This window comes from Melozone crissalis, unplaced genomic scaffold (genome assembly GCF_028551555.1).
Source record: "Melozone crissalis strain CALT ecotype California unplaced genomic scaffold, PUWL_Pcris_2 ptg000006l_1, whole genome shotgun sequence".
NCBI lineage: Eukaryota > Metazoa > Chordata > Aves > Passeriformes > Passerellidae > Melozone > Melozone crissalis.
Window position 1 is genome coordinate 42,964,896 of NW_026535784.1, and position 22,486 is coordinate 42,987,381.

The following is a 22,486-nucleotide window of genomic DNA, read 5'->3' on the forward strand; positions in this document are numbered from 1 at the left end:
GATGGTGTTCATGAAAGGAACTGCAAGGGATGGGGGATGGTGACTGCAAGGGGTTGTCAGAAAGGGCCTGTGGTAGCAGTCCCTGACACAGAACCCCCTAACTCAGCTGGTCTGGGGTTTGTATAGATCCTTGGCACCTCCTGCATGCCTGTCCCCTCTGGCTACTGGCACACATTTAACTCGGCCAGTGACCATCTGGGAAAGCTTGGGGGCACCTTTGTGTCACAGCCTGGTGGTGCTATCAGCTGATCATGCTTCATTGTATTTTTCCCATTTATTCAACCAAACCCTTAGGTTTAGGATCCTGCTGAAGCCTAAAATCTCCTCTATTGGCTTATTAATCAGCAGGCTGCTCCTATAGGCTTAGCAGCCCATCTGCATGTTCTGGGCCTTTGTGTAACACACCCCTTGCATGGATGAGGTCCGAGTTTCATGTGCTACACTCTAGGAGTGCAGAAAGGCCATTTCCTACTGACTTTGCATAATCACTTGGGTATTACCAAATCTCAATCAAAACAATCCTCTTTCTACATGAATTTACTTAAGGACCCTGAATCTGAAAACCAGCAATACAGGTAGAATTCTGCAGACAAGGAAGACCTAACAGATCAATTCCATGTAAGATAAGAGTTTTTGGAAATTCAGGAAATTCACTCATGCTGTGATTTCCAAACTAGTGCTAATAAAAAACCTGAAATACCTTGCTATGTTCTCTGTGTATGTGCAAAGACAAAAAGAACTATGACACACACCTTAGTATAATGCTATGGAAAAAAAAAACCCAAAACAAATAGGATATTACAAAGACTTCTTAAACAATGTTTTATTTATAAAGTTTGATCTACTCACATAAGAAATCAAGCAGTGCAGAACCTGTAACTTACAGGGAAGTTCTTGACCCTCTGAACAAGAGATTTTCCACTGCTATGCTGCTTGTTCATACAAAGAGCCTTCCCCTCTCTCCATAAAAGACACTTCATCAGGTTCCAGTCCGTTCAAGCAAGAGTCTGCAGCAGCAGTATTTTCTCATTAATGCAGAACCTGTGCAAGACCACCATGAGATTTTCCCCACAGCGCGAGACCTGGCGCTCCATGGCCAGGCGGAAATCCTCCTTCACTCCTTTCGTTATGCCCCGGGTAACTGTGTGGTGCCTTAAGCCGTGGAGGAAAGAGAGACAGACAACATCAAATCATGGTTATCTAGTGAACTACAGGCTTTTAAAAGGTACTGTGTGTCACCTACTACATATTTATGGTCCATAGCTGAGTTTATTTAATGAGAGTCAAAGAGCCTGAGCTATGCTATTTTTTAAAAATCATGTTTAGTAGGTTACAAGTCTTTCAACAGAAGCTGCAAAAAAATCTGTGTTCTCACTGCTTTGACTATGACTGCTGCTGAAGGGGGAAATAATGCCAATCTTCTGGATAACAGGAAAATCTATTCTCTTAACCCAGCAAGTACAGAGTTCTCCTTGCTTGGGGAAAGGAATTTTTTTCCCTCTCTACCTTTGCTGCCTAGGCCACTTCTTCCCTGTAATCACCTCTATAAATGGTTGGGGTTGAAAGAAGAGTGAAAAGATGAACTTGCTTTCTCTGGAGCACAGGTGCCACCATAAAGAGCAGAGGGCATCTTCTATCAATATCAAAGTGCAGGAAGGAGCTTTATAACCCTGTGGGCACTGATAATGCTGTGGCTAGTGAAGGGCACAGTCAGCACTTCACAAAACCCAAATCATGCCAGGCTGCATCCATGGAAGCCAGCTCTTATGAAGATACTAGACACCAGGCAAGGGGTTACATTTATTCTGAGCACAAGTTCAGGACTTATTTTCAAACAGAACAAAGGTCCAGCTCCTGAGCAAGCTAAAGCAGTCCTGGCTGGGGAAACTTATGGGATATTGCTCTGTTAAAGGCCATTTTTATGAACAGTTCTTTGTCCTCATGCTGGCCTCAACACCTAAATCTTGTCCTTAAAACAATGTTCTGCAGCACCAAAGCACTTTAGTTGCACTGGTCCAGAATTGGGTAAGTAAGATCAAGACTTTGTAACATCTAGTTGCAAGCCCTGCTTGGGAAGGGGAGAAAAAGACATGCCCTGAAATGAGAACCTTAACACTACTAAAGGAACCAACATAAATTAATTTAGAGAGAAAAGCATAATGCTAATGCTGAGATGAGTCCTGAGTCATGGGTAAGAAGGGAATAGCTGGTCCAAACCCAGCAAGCCCACTGAAAGACAGAAAGAAAATAAAAAATGAAGGGTGAGGGCATCTGTGCCCATACAGAGATGCTGGGAACAAGGAAGGGAAACATCTCAGAATTACCCTCACCAACAATACCACACAACTTTCATGTAAGTCTGGCATTTGAGAAGAGACTTCTCTGCCAAAACAGCAGAGACCTTTGCAACCCATGGCAAAGGCAAAGCCTACTGGGCAATTCCTTGGTGAGCTATGCTAAGTGAAGCAAACCTATACTGAAGACATTACAATATATTCAGAGGCTATTAGATAAGTCCTGTTTTCAGTCTTTATTGTCTTAAACATTGCTGGCAGCTGGGTGCTATGGTCAGTTACAGCCTAAAGGAGAATATGCAACCTACAGCTACTGGGCAAGCCAGCAGCACTTCGGAGGATGAGTTATATTACAGCTGGAAAACACAAAACAGAATTCAGAACAACCTAAATGAAGAAAAGTTGCCTCAAATGGATCCAGGAACCAGTATCTTGAAAATAAAGGGTTATGCTCTTGCTAATATATGATGGAACATCAGTAAAACTTTTGAGGATTTCTACATTATTGTTTAAATTCAATAGCGATTACTAAATTGAAAGGACACGGATACTGGCAACTTATGGGAAAAAGAAAAATAAATGTTATTATAGAACAACATGGTTTGCCAGGCAATGTAGGCACAAATGAAGAAATAAAAAAAAGATAAATATTGAGTAACAAATTGCTGAAAATCATGGGCAGTAAAACATGTTGACAAAACACAGCACACTATGAGCAGGGTTTTTCCACTTGGTACCTGTCAGCAGTCTGTATGCTGGGCTGTAGCACAGGTATGAATTCCTGCTGCAGTAACCCCATGGGAGGGCTAGAGGTCCTTTAAAAAACAGCAAATAGCAGCATTCAAACACCCACACACCAACTCCCCCTCTGGTGCAAAACAACTCTCCAAAAAAGGAATAACAGAAAACTAGGGTGAGCTCACACAGCAGTATGACCACCGAGCAGCCAAAGGGGTGCAGGACTCTAACAGCATCAAACATGCAAATATCTCCAGACTTCATTGCAAGGCTGTTCTACAGCTGTGGTCTAAATATATACACATGTTTTTGGACAGTTACACCAGGAGAATGGACAGCAGCAGGTGCAAAACCAATACACAGTTGTACTACGATGAACTGTCACAGCTCTTCCAAGGAAGCATGTCAGTCAGAAAAGATTAAATCAGAGGAGCACTGCAGATACCACAGCTTCCCTTCAGTACTGGCAAGAGCATGTCAGCAAACTGGGAGAGCCCAGAGCTTGGGGCCAAGGGATTGGCTGCTGAGCCCAAGCCGGGTGCATGCACAGCGGGTATCGGCCAGGTTGAGTACGCGGCGGTATTTGTTAAAGGTTGCCCAAGTATCTTTCCATTAGCCCACAGATGGACTGTTCCACCTTTACAAATTCTAACTGCTTATAAAAACAGCTCTTAGAGTATGGTACAATGCCAGAGCACAAATGTCCGCTCAGAGCAACCTCCTATTTATGACCAGGGCTACAGGAACTAACCACCAAAAGCTGTCTCAGCTGAAAGACTGTCTGTCTTCTCCAGGAAATTAAACTTCTATCTCTGTGTGCTATCTAGAACAAGATAATAACAGGTTCAGTCTAAAGCAATACTCCACTTAAGGAGAAAAGAGAACTTTGGTATATAGGAGAGAGGTTTAGCTTCTTAATCTAAGTCTCTTATATCACCTAAATCTTAAGTAGTAGAGAGTGCACCATTCACCCCCAGAGATGCTGTGAAGGGAGCAGAGAAGCAAAACTCACACTTAGATTCCTGTAATTCTGAGTTAGGTGTCTACCTTCAGATCTCATAGGTGGGCATTTGGGTTAGCATCTCTGGTTTATTGATAGATACAGAGCTTATAGAAGTCAAATAAAGATGAGACATTTAACACTCTAATACAGCTACAATAACCTGAAATAAAATGGCCACAAAAAATATTCCATCAAATGAGATAATTTTTCAAGAATTCTTGGCATGAGTAAGTTCAGTATTTGCAAAAATGGATATGGGAAACAGAAAATACAAAGGACCAGCAAGATGTTATTGGTCCCAGAGTGGCAGATGTTTGCAAAAGGAATTTTGTGCAATTGTGTCTTCACTACTGTTTGCAAGATCTGCAGTCAGAACTAAGCATACCCATGTGCCCAGAGGAAAAAATACACTTTCAAGATACTCTGTTTCACTTCAAAGCAACTTCCTCAGTCCCCAAGGAGAGATGTGATGGGAATATGAGTAAAAAGAAGGACATAGCTTTCCAATCAAGTTTATGCCATTAGGTGGGCTATGATTAGATTAATTAGAGAAAGATTTATCAAAAACAGGAGCAAGATATTAAGCAGCAATTTCCTGCATATTGCTCTTTCCCTCTTTAGCCTCACCAGCTAACACTGCCCCTACTGACATGAATATCAGATAAACTGTGAAACTTGGCTTTTCTAGATGGGAGTTCAAAAGCACTTAATGGTGCTGGATTCAAAGCTCATAAAACAAATCTTGTTAACACCACAAAGAGAATGAGCTGGCTGTATCACCAGTTAAAACCCAAACCATGGACCTTCTCATTCCCACAGTGGATAAAAGCAAAGGGAAATATTTTGCAGAACCTAATTATAAGTCTGCAGACTACCAAAATCTTACTTCATCTTTTGTAAAAGCACACTACAGTTTGCTGTACTGACTTCAGAAAAATGAATATAATTTCCTATGAAGTATAAAGTACTTAGAAAAAAGTACTGGAAGAAGAATGAGGAATTCACCTAGGGAGAAAATGCCCTGTCAGTCATCAAAAGTAGTCCTTATAAAAAGACATATAATATCTGCAATACATTTCCCATCCATTAAGATGCAGGATTACTATACTTATGCTGAGAAAAGATCAGACAAAGGAACAACTGCTTTATCTTTGGCCTGTTGTGTCGAACTCAGTGTCTTTCTGAGCATGAATGAACAGCATCTGAGCTGTCCCTGCTAATTCATGGGAGAATGGTGCAGCAGCTCATCCAAGCAGAGCTGGTGATAGTTTTGAAAGATATAAGCAGTCTGCAGATACTGAGCCTACCAACCATTGTCCCAGGAAACAGGGCTACAGTGGCACACTTTAGCAAAACCCCAGCTGGGGGAGGCTGTGAGCTAACCAGGTCAACACTGGTGGGTGACATTAGCCCTGGGCCTCACAGCCAGTCCAGCTAAAAAACACCTGCAGTACCAGGGGAGGAAACATCATCTCTGACCAGTGACTTATGGCCTCAGCTATCCCTTCCATGGGCTCTCTGGTGAAGTGCTTCCAGCCCTACACAGCCACATGAAACATTGTACACAGCTTTTCCAGCTGGACAGGATACTTGACTGTTCTGGCTCAGTGAGCACAAAGAAATGGACTTCTCTTCTACAAGCCTTTCCATCACTGAGGAAACATCACAGATCAAAAGGAGGTCAAAGAGAGATTCTGTCCTGCTAGAAACACTTCTCCCCACCTCCCTCCTGACCGAGGGGGTCAGAACAGACAGTAACTGTGGCCACGCCAATCAAACGGAGCCAAGAGAAACAGCGCTGACCCACGGCAATGAAATGGAGACAGCAGGTAAAAGTTACCAGATGGAGTCCTCAGTGCTAAGCCCTCTCGCTGGCACAGCTTATCACTTAACACCCTATGTGGTGCAACATGCCCTGAAGCTTGTTTTCATACAGCTGGTTACAAGCACTAAGATATGGCAAGGGGAAGAGTTTGAAAACCTAGAGCTTAAAAAAGAAAATTCTCCATCACATAATTAAACATTTGAATTTCTACTTTTCCTTTAATTATACCTAGTATCTCACTTTTGTGTTGGTTACTGAAATCTCTGGAAAATCTATTTACTAGTTAAAATTTGGATCCCATTGTCTGATGTTAGGCTCCCATTTTGAAAACTTCAGCCTATTTCTGGTTAGTGAATAGCCAGAATACAATTCCCTAAGTGGAATTTCAACAAACTTTAAGCAGTCCCCCTTTTAGGAAGCAAAATACTGCAAATTCTCATAAACAACCAGAATACTCCAAAACATTATGCCACTAAAACCCTGCAGCAGATAGTTATGAGTCAAGACTAAACAAGTAAAAACACCTAGGAAGTTAATCCAAATGATTAATTTATTTCAGCACCTTGCAATAAGCTAAGCAGAATAAGATGACCTGCTAATTCTAACAGAAAGATTACTGGAGTGTAGCTGGAATGTAATTTATTTTATATTTTTACCGAAATTTTTCATCATTCAGTGGTCTTTCATGAATTTTTTTACAAAAATAAGCAAAATAGTGCTTCTTGCTCAGCATTACTCTTCAGCAAAATTAGTAACAACACCTTGCACTCATGCCTAATTATTTGATGAATTCCTGCAAAGTGCAAGTGTCTACTTGAAAGAGCACAACCATAATCACTTTAATATCAATCACTCTGAAGCAAGTGCCACACTCAGAAATAAAGTCCTGTAAAAGCAGGAATTGAAGCTGAAGAACCTCCCCCCCAAAAGAATACATAGATCAGCAGGAGTCAGGAAAAGAAACTCACGGCCTTGTTTGAACTCATTAAATTTAAGCTCAAAGACATGACAAACTATCCAGAAGATAACATGAAAGCAAAGACAACCAGAACATACTCCCTTTTTTTTTTTGCCAAAGAAAACAGTAAATGCTTTTTTATCCTTACTTGATCAACATTGCTTGATTTGGCAGCAGTTCCAGATGAATTTTCCCTCCTTCCTGTGTTCTTAAATAAGCAAATTCTTCCAACATATCAATATCTGAAGAAAACGTTAAAGATTTGAGTAGGCAAACGATGATTGAGAACATTCTTTCTCATGCCTCCCATCTGAAGCCACACTGCTGAAAGGAGTGTCAAACTAAAAAGCTACTGAAGTACCTCATGATTAGAAGTGATAAAGAAGATCACAGCATGTATTCCTAATCCTACACAAACTGATGAGAAATGGCTTTTCAAAGTGAAGAACACATCCGTTAGTTTCTTTCTTTGTTTCTTCGTATGTAGTGAGAGGTAAAGAAGGCTGATCTCAAAATTCCCTGGGTTTCACTTCCTTTTCCTGCACTCCAGGTTATGAAAGCAGTGCAAACTGAGGCTGCATCTGAAGCAAGGGCCAACACAGTGGCACATGATCACCCTTTTTAGTTTTCTACTTTGATCCTTTATTTAGCTGCTTGTTTTGTGTGGGGTTTTTTTCCCTTTCCTTTAACACTACAGCTTATTCAGTTGTCATAGATAGGAGTTAGACCCCACTGCTTCCTGAGGCTCATGGCTAGTTGTCTGTTTAGGTTAAACATGAAACTGTCAATTTGTGTGTACGATGATCAAAATTTATGTCAGACAGCTGAATAGATAAATCAGACATGCTTTGCATGATCTTTGACATAGCTCATTATCTTACTCAATCCAAACATGTTACTCACAGAAAGCATTTCACAAACAAGAGCCAAAATCATGCAGCTCTGCAGCACAGGTACTACTTTGTCTTTTTTGTTAACAGCCTTGTACATAATGCCCTGTATTTGTTAACGAAGAGATTGCTGTCACTTGCATGAGCAGCCTGAGCTCCTGCTGTTTTCCTGAGTGGAAATGCCATGGCAGTGTACTTAAGGGTACTCTCAAGTGCCAAGGCACAGGAGGCATATTTACAGTCCATTGTGAACTGAGCCTACTACAAGAGGTTTTCTTGGAATGAAAATAAATACAGAATATGTTTCAGAGAAAGAGCTGCTGTGGAAACGAACAGCTTTTTCAACACTACAGCACAGGATGTGAAAGACATTCTTGGTTAGAGAAAGGATACTTGTGACATAGTTGAAAAAATTCTCATACTGGAAGTTTCCTTGCTGGCAGATTTTGTTGATGGCTTTCAGGAACAAGTTCTCACCCCTTGGCCACTCATGCTGAAGCAGAACAACTACATGGCCCAGGGCCATATCATCTCTGCTGTCTGTGAAAGCTCTGAGCTACAGGGGAAAAAATTATATTCAGACACTCAGGAAATACACAGTGCTTTCAAAAACATAGAGGATTTATCTCACCTAAATCTGTGCAAATACAGAAGTTCTTTAAAAGTATATATTAAGGCAGAATGAAATACACTTCTGAAGTAGGTTGGAAATTTCCAGCTAAAATACCAAATCCGCTCCCACTGATTATAAGAGAAGTCTGAACAAAGACAAAAATTTTGAGATCTCTTCTATCTTCTCTGCTCAAAACTAAAACAAATAGAGAAAAAAAAGAGAAAACAAACCCTCCTCCTTCAAAACTCCACTCCCCTCTCCGAAGGAAGACTCTCCCCATACCCACTTAGGTAAGAAGGATTGAGGCACAGCCCTGGGATATGGCCATGTAGTTTCAGGATACATAAACCAGCCCTTAAGGACAAGAAAGCTCCAATTACCTTGGAGCTATCTTACCTTGAAACAAGCTAACAACAGATGAAGGCAGTAAGGCATGATAGCTCTACTGGTACAGGGCCAAAGCTTCAAATCAGACCCTGTAACAGAACAGTTCTTTAGGGGTCTCACAACAGGTAGGTTGAAAGAAATTGAAATGGAGCAAAACAAATCCAAAATTACCACATCTCAGGTAGGGAGGAAAGCTTTAAATGTAAATTATGACTGATTCAAAATGTGAAGTGAAACATTTACATTTTTCTTCTTCACTTCTCTTTTCCTGTGGTAGGATTTTGCCACCAATATACTTTAAAAGGTACAAGCAAGAAAACCTCAATACAAAACCAAGAGGAAATCAAAAACTTCCTCCCTTTTCGTAATACAAAAATTCAGCTAACAATGAGTTTAGGGTAATAGCAACTCCATACCTTTCCTGAATTTTGACTTGACTTTGGGTTGCTCCTCTTGTACTTTACCTCCTTCTTGAATTGGAAGTAAAATACAGCACATGAGGTCAAGCACTTTTTCACATGTTTGCTGTAAAAGAAGGGACATGATAATGCCAAATTTAAATTCAACTTCTTAAATATTCCAATATGTTAATAATGATAAAAAATTTCAGACACCACAAAAGGACAAATCAATCACAAAATTCTTTGCCAGAACTTGAGTTGACTTAATACACAGTACAGTCTGGCTAAGCAAAAAGATTTAGCAGTCACTAAACAACTTCTGAGAGCCTACATACATCATTTTAATTGTGAAAAAATTGTATTGGCATTCTTAATTTCAAGAGGATAAGATCAATAAAACTGCAATCAAAATTATTTTGTTTTGAAAGATTAAGTTTTTAAATGAATTATTAAAATAGTTCTGTAAAATTTATTTTGTTCACGGTAAAAATAGAAAGGAAAATGGCAATCTGACAGCATGATGGAAATTCAATGAATTTTTAATGCTATTTCCTGGCAAGGAGTCTGTGGGAATATATGATCACATTTGCAGTGAAAAAGTATGAAAAGGGAAGGGACAAAAGCACTTGTCCAGCAGTAACAGGATGAGGTAGATCCTTAGAAACAGAGCCTTTATTGTCAGTGCTGACTCTGACTGACCTCAGACCATCACACACTCCTGCAATATTAAAAATTGCAAACAAAACATCTATTGCAAAAGTAGAGCAAGTTCAGAGGTCAGGCCAGACAATATTGTTCCGGTGTCTCTCATATCGTCAGCTAATAACTAACTCTCTTTTAAGATGATCACAGAAGTTCCTTTACTTTTTCTTTTCCCTGCCACATGAAGCCTGTTATCTAAAAGAATTCCCCTTCAGTTTAAGGAACTAATTCAGTAAAGTCAAGGAATTCAAATTAAGGATACATTTACAGACAACTCAAACATATGTAGCCACCAAAAATCATAATTAACCCCCCAAATCTTCACTATCAAAAAGACTATACACATATATATGAAGAGTTGCTAATGGACAGTCAGTTAATGTGGCACAAAGTATAATTCTCCCAGTAAAGCATGGATTTTTCAGCAGACCCTGGCTTATGTTTGATATGCTGCTGAAAGGAGGCTCCCAGGAAAATTCTAAGGGAAAAGAGAAATGGGAAGCCCAGGGCCAGCTGCTGAAGGCCCAGGGTGTGGAATGCTGTACGTACCCGATATTCTCCAAGGGCAAAGTGGCACGATGCTAACTGGATTAGTGCTCTCTGATTTTCTAAAGATCCTTGTCCTGTAATTTGCTGGGGAGAATGAGAGCCCTGAAGAGCTGCCAAGTGATGTAGGCTGCTAATTGCTTTTTTGTACTGCCCCTTTGAAACAGAATAATAAAAAAAAACCTGTTAGGGTCTTTTCTATACAATAAGTAGAGCAATAGAGAAAAAATTCTCTTACAGAAAACTTTCAAAATGGTGTGTGTCCAAGTAACAAGCCTTCAAAATTTTAATCTAAACTAATAATCTCCAGTGATGAGTTGTGTACAAGACTGTGAGTTAATAATTTACAAGGCAGTCAGAAGACAAACAAAATTCTCCTTTAAAAATTTACAAAAATTTACAGTTTACAAAATCATATTTGTAACTGAATCAAATAATTATATTCTTGAATTAATCATTATTTAGACTAATAAAGTTTGAAATAGCTCTTGTTCAGGCACAAGTAGAGGCAAAAATAAAAGATTCACAAAGGAAAAATAAAGAACAAGCTTTCTTCTGTAGATGGAATTGGAATGAGCACAGTCAGACTAATTTTTGTGGAGAACATAGATGTTTTCCCACATGCCAAAATTAGCTGGACTCAAACAACAGCTATGGGGACAGAAACATCCAAGTGTATCAAGCCTGTGGTGCAAACAGTGTAGCTCTATCCCCAGAAGAGTCTTACTTTAAGGCATAAAATCAGTAGACACTATAAGCAGTCAAACTGGCTTATCAGAATTACTATTTACAAGAAAGAAGTAAATTGCTATTTACTAGAAGGAAGAGCAACACAAGAATGGTGTTTTTCCTAGTTTATAGCATTTTTTTTTTACCTGGTAGATGATCATGTCTGTAAGAAAGATTCTTAACCAAAGCCAGGTTTCAGTCTTCCATGACAAACAAATTCTGGTGAACTCTGTGTTACATGATTAGAGAAGAAAAAACCAAAGAGAATATGAAACATTTCACAGCTTTGGGTTAAACATCGATAATATATATATATATATATATAAACTGAATTTAAGAATTTAAAAAATGGCACCAAAACAGTAAGAGGATGAAATCCTTCACATATAGGATACCTTCTTCCTATACACTCATTTTTTGATTATGCTTCCCTTCACCATGTCCAAGAAACCTAAAAGCAGCTAGGTGGTACTGTTTGCCTGCTTTTTAGGAGAGAAATTTTTTTCAAGATTATCACACCAGTTATTACCAGAAAGGGAGACATAGTAGAAACGCAAGTTCTTAATCATGAACTAAAGCAGCACATCCTCACTGAGCACTATCAGCCCTACTACTGACCAACTGCTCCAAGAGAAATAGGGGTGAATAAGCAAAGATGCATCAAGAATGAAATGCAATACAGCAACAAAATATTCAGAAATGCAACAACTGATAAAGCTTCTTACTGGAACTTCTATCAGAAGTACTCAGGACGCAAAGCAATTTCGATTTTAAGGATTCATAATGGCAGGAATTCCATTTTAACAATAAAAACGTGATTTCTACACAGAAAGTCTAAATGCAATTCTAAATGCAATACCTTACCTTTGTCAAGTGATTCCATCGAATAAAGCAGCTCCCAGCTCTCTCTTGCCAGTTTGAAACTCTCTAATACCTCAATAGAATTTGCAAGATCAGCCTTATTTACTGCAATATGGCGACTTCTTGCCTTCCCAGAAGGATCCTCATCATCTGAGCTCTGCTTAGAAGTCAGTATAAAACACAGAGATTAACTTCTTAATTTATACTTTCTTCAGGAGTTCCACTGAACACAAGAAAACTGTTATGTATAGAGGTGCCACAGTCCTAGTTTAAGTGGCTTTAAGTGATTTTTCACTTAGCTTGTTTTAAGGTTAGATCCATCTGGTTTGCTACCAAGAACTCAGTGGCACAGTGTGATGAGCAGTATCCCAAACAAATTTATTCTGTTTACCACCACTGAGCTTCAGCCAGATTATCTGTTGAAGTACATACACACTTCACACTTTACGACTCAATTTAAGCCTACAGTGGCATAATGCAAAGGAAATCCTTGTACTCTCTTTATAGCAGAGAAATTCTATAAATAGTCATTTTCTACCATTAAACCAATAGATATATTGACAGTTCCAATCATGAAAAGTCAATTACTTTGTTAGTTTACCTGTAGAACACCTGACTGCTATAGCTACTACCTGAATTACCTGACTGCTATAGCTACTTTTTTAAGTGCCTCTGCTGAACTCCTTTTAAGTTAAGGCATTCACAGCAGAACATGTGTCTAGAGCAATTGGTGCAAAAATGGCTTCATTCTCGCTGGCTTTAGGAAAAAAATGTTTGAAGATTGTGGTCATAAACAGCTAATTCAGGATAGCTCTAAAAATATGTTTTTTACATAGTTTTTTACATCTATGTCAAAACCATTGTTGTTTAAATTCCAGTAGCAATGCCATTCTTGTTATGAATTAAAAAGTCTACAAAAGTTACCATTGTTTTTTCTCTTCCTTCAGCCAGTTTCCTTTTTTTGTGTATGTGTTTGTTACGATCAATATCTGTATCTCCGTAGATGTTGGGTACATCCTCGAGAAGCACCAGAGGAGTTTGGCTGGGAGCATTTGGACCTGGATTTAAAGATAAATTAATTCACAATTGTCCTAAACTGATCTGAAAGGTCTTATGCCTACAGCAAGCTGGTTTTTTTTCCCTTCACAAGTAATGACTATAATGCTACAGAAAACAATCTTAAATTAAGTCACTTAAATTACTTGAACTATTCTGGTAAAGCAGTGGTTTCCTCAATGCAGCCACACAGTCAGAGTGCATTTAGCAGACATCACCAGGGTCTGATTGAGAACTTCAGAGTATTTCTGAATCCCTTTCTTCTGGAGCAGGCATAAAATATACTCAGGCAGCAGGTGCTCTCTGTTCAAGCATTATTCGCTTTAAATAAGTAAAATTATTCAACAGATGAACTCTGAAGCACAAACAGCTCTGAAGTTAACAACCACAAATATGGCAAAGCACAACAATATTCTCAAAATATTTCTCATGAGAAACCAAACCAATATGCTGACAGGCACCCAGCCCACAAAGAAGTTTGTGTATTTTATGACAAGATTTCCCCAGTAGGATCACTCAGTGATCAGTTTTGTCCCCACCAATTTTAGTAAACAGAAATAAACCTTTAGTTGACTGCCAGAGCTCATTTTCACTCCCAAAAAATAGAAAAGACTCATTTTGAAACACAGAAAACAATTTCTACTTTCACTGTTGTCACATTCAGCAGGATCTGGTACCTATTATTTCACACTCCAGTGCTTAAGTTTCACTAGACATAAAATAGGAACAACACTTCTTAATCTCAACCAACATTGATATGTGATCACTAGTGAGACAGCTTTCCTTCCAAAACCATTTTCTCCTGCACAATCAAGCTGCATACAGATGTGCAAAGCTCAGTCAAAGAGAAATGTAAAGGGAAGAGGAATCCTTTAATCAGTTTTCTCTTTCTGAAATCTCTGTAAGACACTAGTGCAAACAAGTACTTTCAGTTTGTGCATTTCTTCTATTTGCAGAAAGATATGAGGCTAAGGTTTCACTTGTAACTGCAAAGAGTTAATTTGAGAGTTTAGTAGATGATTCATTTCATCTCTTGACATTAAAAAAAAAACTTCTATTAAGCTTTTCACATCTACTCAAAAGTGATGTGTACTGAGTTCACTACAACAGAAGCTCCTGTTAGAAGAAACAGCCAATTTGCTCTACCTAACAAATACAGGTCAATAAATTCCACCATTGAAATTGTACCTACAGCACACTGCAATCACCTCTCCTGTACCATCATGTATTCCACTATGTCAGAATCTCGCGTGTGAAAACTGAAAATAGAGCAAAGATTTAACACAGAAGATTCATATCCGATCCTCATTAATGCAAAGTACCACAACTGGGATGCTGGAAGAGCTTCACCATTAGAACCTCAAGAGCTGCCTAGTTTTAACACTGGAGAAGAAAAATATTGGGTTTTTCTTTTACTCATACTGATTTAAATTATTGCCAGCTAAGTGCTTTGCTTTCCAAACCAGTATTCTCCTCCCAGTACCAGAAGTACACTGCAGTCTTTATTGCAAAACCTCCAGTCCTAAAACAAAAGAAAATCCACTGTCATACTTGACTGGGGCCGCAGACCTTCTCTTACAGTACTGAAAGTTACACAGGCATACAAAGAGCAGCACTGTGTTTTTCTCTCTGAGCTCTAGAATCAAAGCTTACAGAGTTTTTAATTGTTTTCTAGTAGAGAGTTATAAACAAACCCCAAAAGCATCAACCCAAAAAACTTTCCTCAGCTTCTGGGCCACCCTTGAAAAGTCCAATTAATGACAAAAAAAGCAATCCAAGGTCTCCAAGTAATGTAGCATGTCTGAAATGCAGATGTGAGTGGGTAGGAAAATGCACAAGTAACTAATTAGGAGAAATGTGCAAAACACACCTCAAAGATTAGGCTTAAGCTATATAAAGAAAGACAAGTTGGAAGCTTGTGAATGTCAGGAAATCTTTTCCTATTCAATTTTGTTTGCTTAATTACAAATTTGTGTGTTTCCAGTGCAAAAATATCTTCACTTATTTTGACTGAAAGAAAGCAGGAAAATGTCAGCTTCAAATGGACAAAATCAGAGGAGAAATGAAACAAACACAAGGCTCATGGAAGAGTAGGAATCAACCCTAGGGATGTTTCCCATAACATTTGGTCTGTCTTTTCTCCTTGCTGGACAATCAACTGCTGCTGGCCAAGGTTGAAACCACAATGCTAAGTTAGACTGATCTTTGGTCTGATCCACTACACATTTGTTATGAACTACTGTTGGCAAGCTTAATGGTTTGGGAGAATTATGACAAGTCATAGCAAATGTAAATGTTGTTTTGTGAGATGACAGTTTCAAAAGACTAATGAGAAAGTATCTTTAAGACATTAGCAATGAACCCACGAAGGGCTCATTACAGAAGTTGAAACATTAGAAACTAACCTTGAAAGAGTGATGGCTGGATGTTGCTGACATACTGAAAAGCATTTTTAAAGAAGACCAACATCGTGGAATACACTACTTGATTCTTGTATTTAATGTGGGCTTCACTATCAAAGTTACTGATGTATCTGCAGAGATCTTTCATTCGATGCAGAATGTCACCGTAACTCCTGAGGGAAAGAGAGAGAACAAGAATTCAGGATGTTACACAGACTCTGCAACTAAAAAAAAGAATGCATAGTGAGTATGAAAATCTCAATGTTTCTGCTGAGGATATCTCCCAGCATCAAGTCAGCGGAGGCTGGGAATACAAGCTAGTGAAATTTCACAAAACATTTACCATGTTTCTCTTTACTGTGGCACATAGGGAAGGTTACCCACAGCACTATAGTGCTTATGCATGACTTTTAACATCATCAAAAGTTGATTTTAGAGACTAATTTGAAAGTGCTTTCTAAAGCCCCATTTTTGCTTTCCATTGTACAGTCTTAAGAGAAAAGCTGCTGTGAACTTATCAAAAATGTTTTTGTGTTAAAACTGTTCTTCAATGAGAATTGTTCTTATTAAGAATCAAAAAGCCAAATTCTCCATGAGGGGAAATACCCAGCAAAGTGGAGCTTTCTTACCTTCTTCCCTTATCCATTTGCCACTCACACCTCATTCCCACCACAGACAGTATTTTAAACAGCCTCTCCCAAGGATCTGTAATCTGGGATGATTTCTCTGTGAGACCATCTATTACATATTTCTGAGAGCTGCGCTTGCTTGGAGACATAATATCAGAGGAATCTTGTGAACCTAGGAAAACCAGCACATTCTTCTCTTCATAAAGAAATCAAACAAACTGATGCATTTTCAAGAAGAAAACATGTAAAAATTATGTGGGAGCTTTCAGGATAATCATTCTTTACACAGAAGTTTAACAGGGAGCAGCAGGCCTTTCTGCCTTTGTACAAGAGAGCTGATTGGCCAGATAAGGGCATTTCGTCCCACCTCTCATATGCTGAAGCATCATGAGCATCATGACTAAGTAGCTGAAGCACCATCTTGGTATTTTGGAATCAAAGAACTAAGTAACACTAAATACTACTATTAGTGGTATCCTTATCTGTGGGATACATTAACATAAAAATAACGCATGTTTTATTTATGGACATCAGTGATACTAAGACACATTCTAAGAAAGCTTGACTTTGTGAAAACATTCTTACCTTGATATTGACTTTCTGTCTGCGTAGATCTAGTTACATAATTAATATAAAATTCTGCTGCTTTATTCAGATATTTATATAACAAGCTGGCAGGAAGTCGTACATCAGGGTTGTTAATTATCAGAGGAAGAACATCACAAACTAAAATAGAAAACAAACAAAAAAATCCTTTAGGTTTGTGAGGGGTTTTGGTCTATTTCTCCTAGGTAAGGTTTCTCAATCAGCAATGGGAGCCTTCATCTTTGGCTGACCATACACCAGAAAGAACCTCACATGAATGGCTCCAGGACCAACTTGTACCATATGGCCAGCCTGGATTAACATGGCCTGAGCCTCTCCTGACTAAAGCAGTTTTCTAATCATAGCATCATGAAAAAAGTTTACTGACCTCAGAACATTGCCACACTACAAAGTAGCACTGTAAAACAAGAACATTAATATTTTCTTACCAAACAATTTTCTAAAACAATTCACTGGAGATTCTTGGTCTTCAATACTTTCAGCATCTAATAATGTTTCTCCAAGGCCTACCTGTGTGAGCAGAGGTGACAATCAAATACTGAACCAGTGGTTTCAGAAACTTTTTGAACTGCAATTCAGTGGGGTTGAACAGTAATTCAGTAACAATTCTATGGCAACAGTATGTGCCAGACTCCCAATATACAGTTAAACTATCCACACTTAATAGCCGGTAAAAAGCAATGTCAGAAGACAGCAAAACCAGACCAAGAGAAAAACTGAGCATGAAACTGTTTCAGTAATGACACACAAAGACAAATGAAAGCAATATATGACTGTTATTCTTTCATTTACAAAGCAAACTATTGTTTTATTTGCTTCCATTTGTATCCTGCCCAATCCCTTCCTGGTGGTAAGCTCAAGATACAGCAGTCTGAACTATATGTTACAATTAAACATAAATAAAAAGACCCACCCTCTCATTAAGGAAAACACATTTCAGCAGAACCTCAAAAAACTGAGTGCCAATATCCTTAATAATTACTGTGAGTTCCTCTTCTCTTACCCCATGTTGCACCACGGTCTCTGGGAAACGCCGCAGAAGGAGAAGGAGCATTTCTGCCCTTTCTAATGTGTTAAAGCACTGCTCTGTTGCCTTCAGGAGCATTTCACACTGCACCCGACCAGGAAGGGTCTCAAATAATCCTTAAAAAAAAAAAAAGAAAACATTTAACTTGTTGTGTCTGAATTGTAAAGATGACAATATGACAAGTAATTGTAAATATGACAAAGCATAAAAGTCAATCAATATCACCCTGCTTTGCTGAACAAAAAGGGATTGCCTTATGCTTTTTCTGTTTTTAACACACATATCTGAAAAAAAGTCTGTTTCTTTCAGAGAAGACCAAATAAATATTCATCTGTAATAGTGTTTATTTGGGTGCAAGGACCTTGAATTTACAAGTAAGACTACTAGTAAGTGGAATACTCTAAATCCCAATACTTCAGTATTGGACATTTCAAGATGCTTTCTCAAAACTGTTTATTTCTTTTTTTACTTACATTCTACTTCTACAATTAATACTTTCATTACTAAAATGTAGGGTTTTTTCAATTTAAACATCCAGGGAGACACTAAAAAGAAACTCACATATTCTCCCATGTGTTTTATGTATTTGCTTTCGAAAATAAATACATCCCATGAAAAATCAAATGCTTTCATACTGGAATATTCTTAGAGCTTCTGAAACACGTATTCAAACAGCAGATTACAGTTTCTCAGGTGTACATCCTGCTTTCAAAACTGCCTATGGTTGCCAGCAGTGAATGCCAAGCCCTTCTGGACACCATTCATTTTTATATCCCTCACTACATCAACAAGAATTCACTCCATTTTTACAACCATACACTGCTTTCTGCAATCTCTGATTTAAGTCCCATTCCACTTATTTCCTATTCAGTTGCTCTTCTCCGTGCTTCTTGTTCTGGCAGAGTAGGCCTACCTATATCAGAGACAAAGCAATGGGAATCAGCTTGTCATGTCCCTTTGTTTTCCTAAGCCTAACACACCAAATGAAGTCTGCTATGAATGAATTGAGGGGAAAAAAACAAACCCTGCAGTCCACAGGCAAAGTTAGAAAAACTGACATTTACTTGTCAAACCAGATAAATAATCAGAGGGCTCATCTTTAGATTACTTCAGGATAGAATCTTTACCTCTTAAAAACTGTGTCTGCTTGTCCTGGGAGTCATTCCTTAATGCTGATGTAATAACACTGATCTCCCTCCACACAGCAGGTTGGTCTGGAAAATTGACAAACCTGTAACAAAGTTTAAGGAATGTACAGTGATCTCAAAATCTGTCTCAAAGACAAAGCCTTCCCATAAAAGTATGTGTTTGGGCAAAACAGAAAACAAAACCTTTCATTGTTTATTTTTAATTAATTAGACCTTTTGTGCTTAACTTACCCACACAGATTTTCAAAAACTCTAAGTTTACATTTTTGGAAATCCTGACATTTATCTGTCCACAGAATGGCAGTGCAGCTGGTGAAGCAGCTGGGTCTGGAGCACAAGTTCTGTGAGGAGTGGCTGAGGGAGCTGGGGTTGTTTAGCCGGGAGAAAAGGAGTCTCAAGAGTGTCCTTATCACACTCTACAAGCCCCTGACAGAAGGCTGTAGCCAGGTGGGGTCAGTCTCTTCTCCCAGGCAACCAGTGACAGGACAAGAGGACATGGTCTTAAGATGCCAGGGAAAGTTTAGGTTGGATATTAGGAGGAATTTCTTCACAGAAAGGATAATTACAATTGGAGTGGGCTGCCCAGGGAGGTGGTGGAGTCACCTTCCCAAGGAAAGGAAAGATTGGATGTGGCACCTGGTGCCACAGTCTAGTTGACAAGGTGGTGCTTAGTCATAGTCTGGACTCAATCATCTCAGAGGTCTTTTCCAAACTGATTCCATGAATGGAGCACCTGGGATAAAAGCAGAGTTCCAGCTCTGATTACTTACATGTCGTAGAGCAGCCTGCCTGCAGACGCTGTCCTCTCAGCATTCCTCTCAATAGTGTACATCTCATACTGCAGCATGCAAGAACACAACATCAGCTTTCCCAAATATATTTATCAATCACATCAGTCCCTCCACTCTAAAAAATTGCCCTCAATTTACCACAGCAGTCTGCATAACAGAAAATAAAAGGACTGCAACATTTGTTGGAGAAATTAGAAGGTGTGTTAGACTATTTAATCACACATTAATTTAGGCATAAAATTCTTCTTGAAAATATACTTAATATCATTAACACTTACAACCTTCTAGTATCTAAAGGAGGCCAACAGAGAAGTCAGAGAAGGACTCTTCATCAGGAAGTGCTAGGACAAGTAGTAATGGGTACAAACTGAAAGAGGGGAACTTTATATAATATATAATGACGGAATTCTGTAGTGTGAGAGCGGTGAGACACAGGAACAGGCTGCCGGGAGAAGCCGTGCGTGCCCCATATCTGGAAGTGTTCAAGCCCAGGTTGGATGGAGCTCGGAATAACCTAGTCCAGTGGGAGGTGGCGCTGCCCATGGAACTGGGGTTGGACCAGATGATCTTTAAACCGACCCTTAACATTCCATGGCGAATACCCGGCTTAATTTTTACACAAACTGAAAACTTGGAATTCAGAGAGTCCTTTGACCAGGGTTTGAACCCAGTCAAATGCAATGCAAAGCCCCCAAGATACCACAGAAGCCATAATGAGGAGAGAACCTTTAACTAACAGTAGTAGCAGTAGAAGTGAAGGGTTTTCTTTTGTTTTTCAACCGCGAAGTCACCGCGGCACCCAGCAACCCCGCCCCCCCCGCTCCCATTGGCTGAGCTGCCTGTCAATCAACAGGGCCGCAGCGGGGCCCCCGCTACCGAGTGTGTGCGACAGCGGCGGCGCTCACTTGGATGTTGAAGTCGGCGGGGTAGAGGCTCCGTGCCGTGATGAGCCAGGCCTTGGCCGCCCACAGGTCCCCCGGCACCAGCTCCCGGGCCCGCTTCACCAGGAACTCACAGTCCCCCTGCGCCGACATCTTGCACCCGGCGCGGCCTGGCTCCGCCCCGGCCGCCGGGCGGCGCGCATGCGCCACGGCGCTCCCCGAGCTGCCCTCGCTCGCGCTTCCGCCCCAGCCTAGCGCAGCGCGCCGCCCGCAGCGCCCTCGGTGGCCGGCGTGTCGGAGCGGGCCCGCGATTGCCGGTCCGCTGGGCCCGAGCGAGCCAAAGCGCTGATGTGGGCGGCAGCGAGCGCTGCCCTCCTAAGGCTGTTGTTGCTGCTGGTCAAAGCCCGCTCTGGAAGTCCAAGGCACTGCTGCCTGGGCTAGTGTTCTCTGAAGTTCTTACAGTCCACTACTAAAATCACCACAGGCAAATGCGACGGAAAAGCAGGACCTTTCACCACAGATGTGCATCCACCTTTCAGCAGCTTGGAACAGAGTCTTGCTTCTTATAATTAGATTTTAATGTTAGGAGGCTTGATTACAAGCGTAACCCCTTATGTTACTTAGTAAGAATTCTCAGTTTCTTTCCTTGTCACTTTCTTTGCTCCTTTCAAGTAGGCTCTTCTTTCTGATGTTGCGACAGACCTTACAGACTTTGCACTTGGGGACTTCCACTGATTAAATCCATAAATTACACATCTCAGAGCTAGTGCAATAATCCTTTCAGCAAATAGTTTTAAGAGACTTATAACCTCTCTTGCAGGTAAAAGGCAAGGTCCTTGCTTTCCTGCTGGGGTGACTGCGGTCATTCACACAGAGACTGTGGCCATTTGTCACCACAGAGAGGTGACAAAGGCACAGCAGAAAGTCAGTCCCTCGTAAAACAGGTGCATCCTCTTCTTCTGTTCTTGCTATCAAACTACAAACTGCTGTGGGATGGCGCAGGTTCCTAAAAATGGCTTCAGAGCCCTGCAATCCCCTGCAAGTGCAGCAATGTTGATCACTGGCCAGTGTGTAGGTCTACCCAGAGCTCTTCCCCATGTGCCTGTGCAGATGTATACAGCCAAATTTGACTGAATAGTAGTAGTAGTAGTAGTAGTAGTAGTAGTAATAATAATAATTATTATTATTATAATAATAATAAAAATAGGTTTGCCTTGTGGGACTGAATATGGTAATAAAGTTGTGTATTCTATCTCTTTGGAAACTGCCCAGCAAGAGCTGATGGGCTAGTTGGGATTCCCCCTATGCAGCTTGTGAGGCCAGAATCAGGGTGCTGCAGGAGTGAAATGGGTGGGCAGGGGATTACTAACAGTTATTTCTGAAAATTAATGGATGTGTGAGGAGTGCCCTGAAAAAATTGCTGGTGTAGAATCACCCCCTGAGCTGATATCAGCTAGATATCAGCTAGGCAGGGAGATGACAGTTTTGTAACCAGTTTCACAAGGTGTCCTGAAAGCAAGATGTTGCTGTATTTAATCCACTAGGCAAGGGGGAATACTTCCAATAAATTAGAAACACCCTTTTATCTTTTTTTTTTCCTTTTGTGTATGCCTGCGTGTCCTCTGGACACTGGATTTTTTTTCAAATTTCTTTTAAAACTGTAAATAATTTGTTGTTTTTGGGGTTTTTTTTTCAAATGAAGTACTGCTGTCTCTTGCAGAGAGTTGTTGAATCCTTGCCTCTGCATTCCTAATGCTTCATGTGTTTGCCAGTCCACTCAGCCCTTCCAGGCAAGAAGTTGAGGGTCCACTTTTTTATGGTACAAACAGCATCACTTGACAGAAGAGAAGAAGTCTGAAGGGCACAGCCTGGTTGGGGCTTGGAAGAGTTTAAACCCAAGAAAGGACTTATATTCAGGCTGCCCAACTCCTGGACTTTGGAGGTAAAACTGTTTGCTCTGTGATCCTCATATAGATACAAGACAGGCGGCAGGATCAGA

At 40.0% G+C, this 22,486-nt stretch overlaps 1 protein-coding gene across 2 annotated transcripts; it reads right to left on the reverse strand.

The window, feature by feature from the left end:
- Positions 1 to 796: 796 nt before the first annotated feature.
- Positions 797 to 20,656, reverse strand: INTS10 (integrator complex subunit 10). Of its 2 annotated transcripts, XM_054295979.1 has the most exons (18): positions 20,512 to 20,656; positions 19,586 to 19,653; positions 18,795 to 18,898; positions 17,644 to 17,783; positions 17,069 to 17,150; positions 16,620 to 16,760; positions 16,035 to 16,206; positions 15,409 to 15,578; positions 12,872 to 13,005; positions 11,951 to 12,104; positions 11,233 to 11,315; positions 10,361 to 10,513; positions 9,125 to 9,233; positions 8,718 to 8,797; positions 8,102 to 8,264; positions 6,967 to 7,060; positions 3,032 to 3,109; positions 797 to 1,152 (listed from the first exon to the last, which is right to left on the reverse strand). In XM_054295979.1, the coding sequence occupies exons 1-18, from the start codon at positions 20,638 to 20,640 to the stop codon at positions 996 to 998; spliced, it is 2,211 nt and encodes a 736-aa protein (XP_054151954.1). In that variant the 5' UTR covers positions 20,641 to 20,656; the 3' UTR covers positions 797 to 995. The 2 variants fall into 2 exon arrangements, with proteins under 2 accessions (XP_054151954.1, XP_054151955.1); XM_054295980.1 differs by lacking the exon at positions 3,032 to 3,109.
- Positions 20,657 to 22,486: the final 1,830 nt, after the last annotated feature.

Excerpts from the sequence above, each read along its gene's own strand:
- INTS10 (XM_054295979.1), bottom strand. The coding sequence starts at position 20,640 with ATGTCGGCGCAGGGGGACTGTGAGTTCCTGGTGAAGCGGGCCCGGGAG. Across the intron at positions 17,784-18,794 it reads GCAGACACAGTTTTTAAGAG|GATTATTTGAGACCCTTCCT; the intron begins GTAAAGATTCTA and ends TTTTTTTTTAAG. Across the intron at positions 7,061-8,101 it reads TTTTTTCAACTATGTCACAA|ATATTGATATGTTGGAAGAA; the intron begins GTATCCTTTCTC and ends CGTTTTCTTCAG.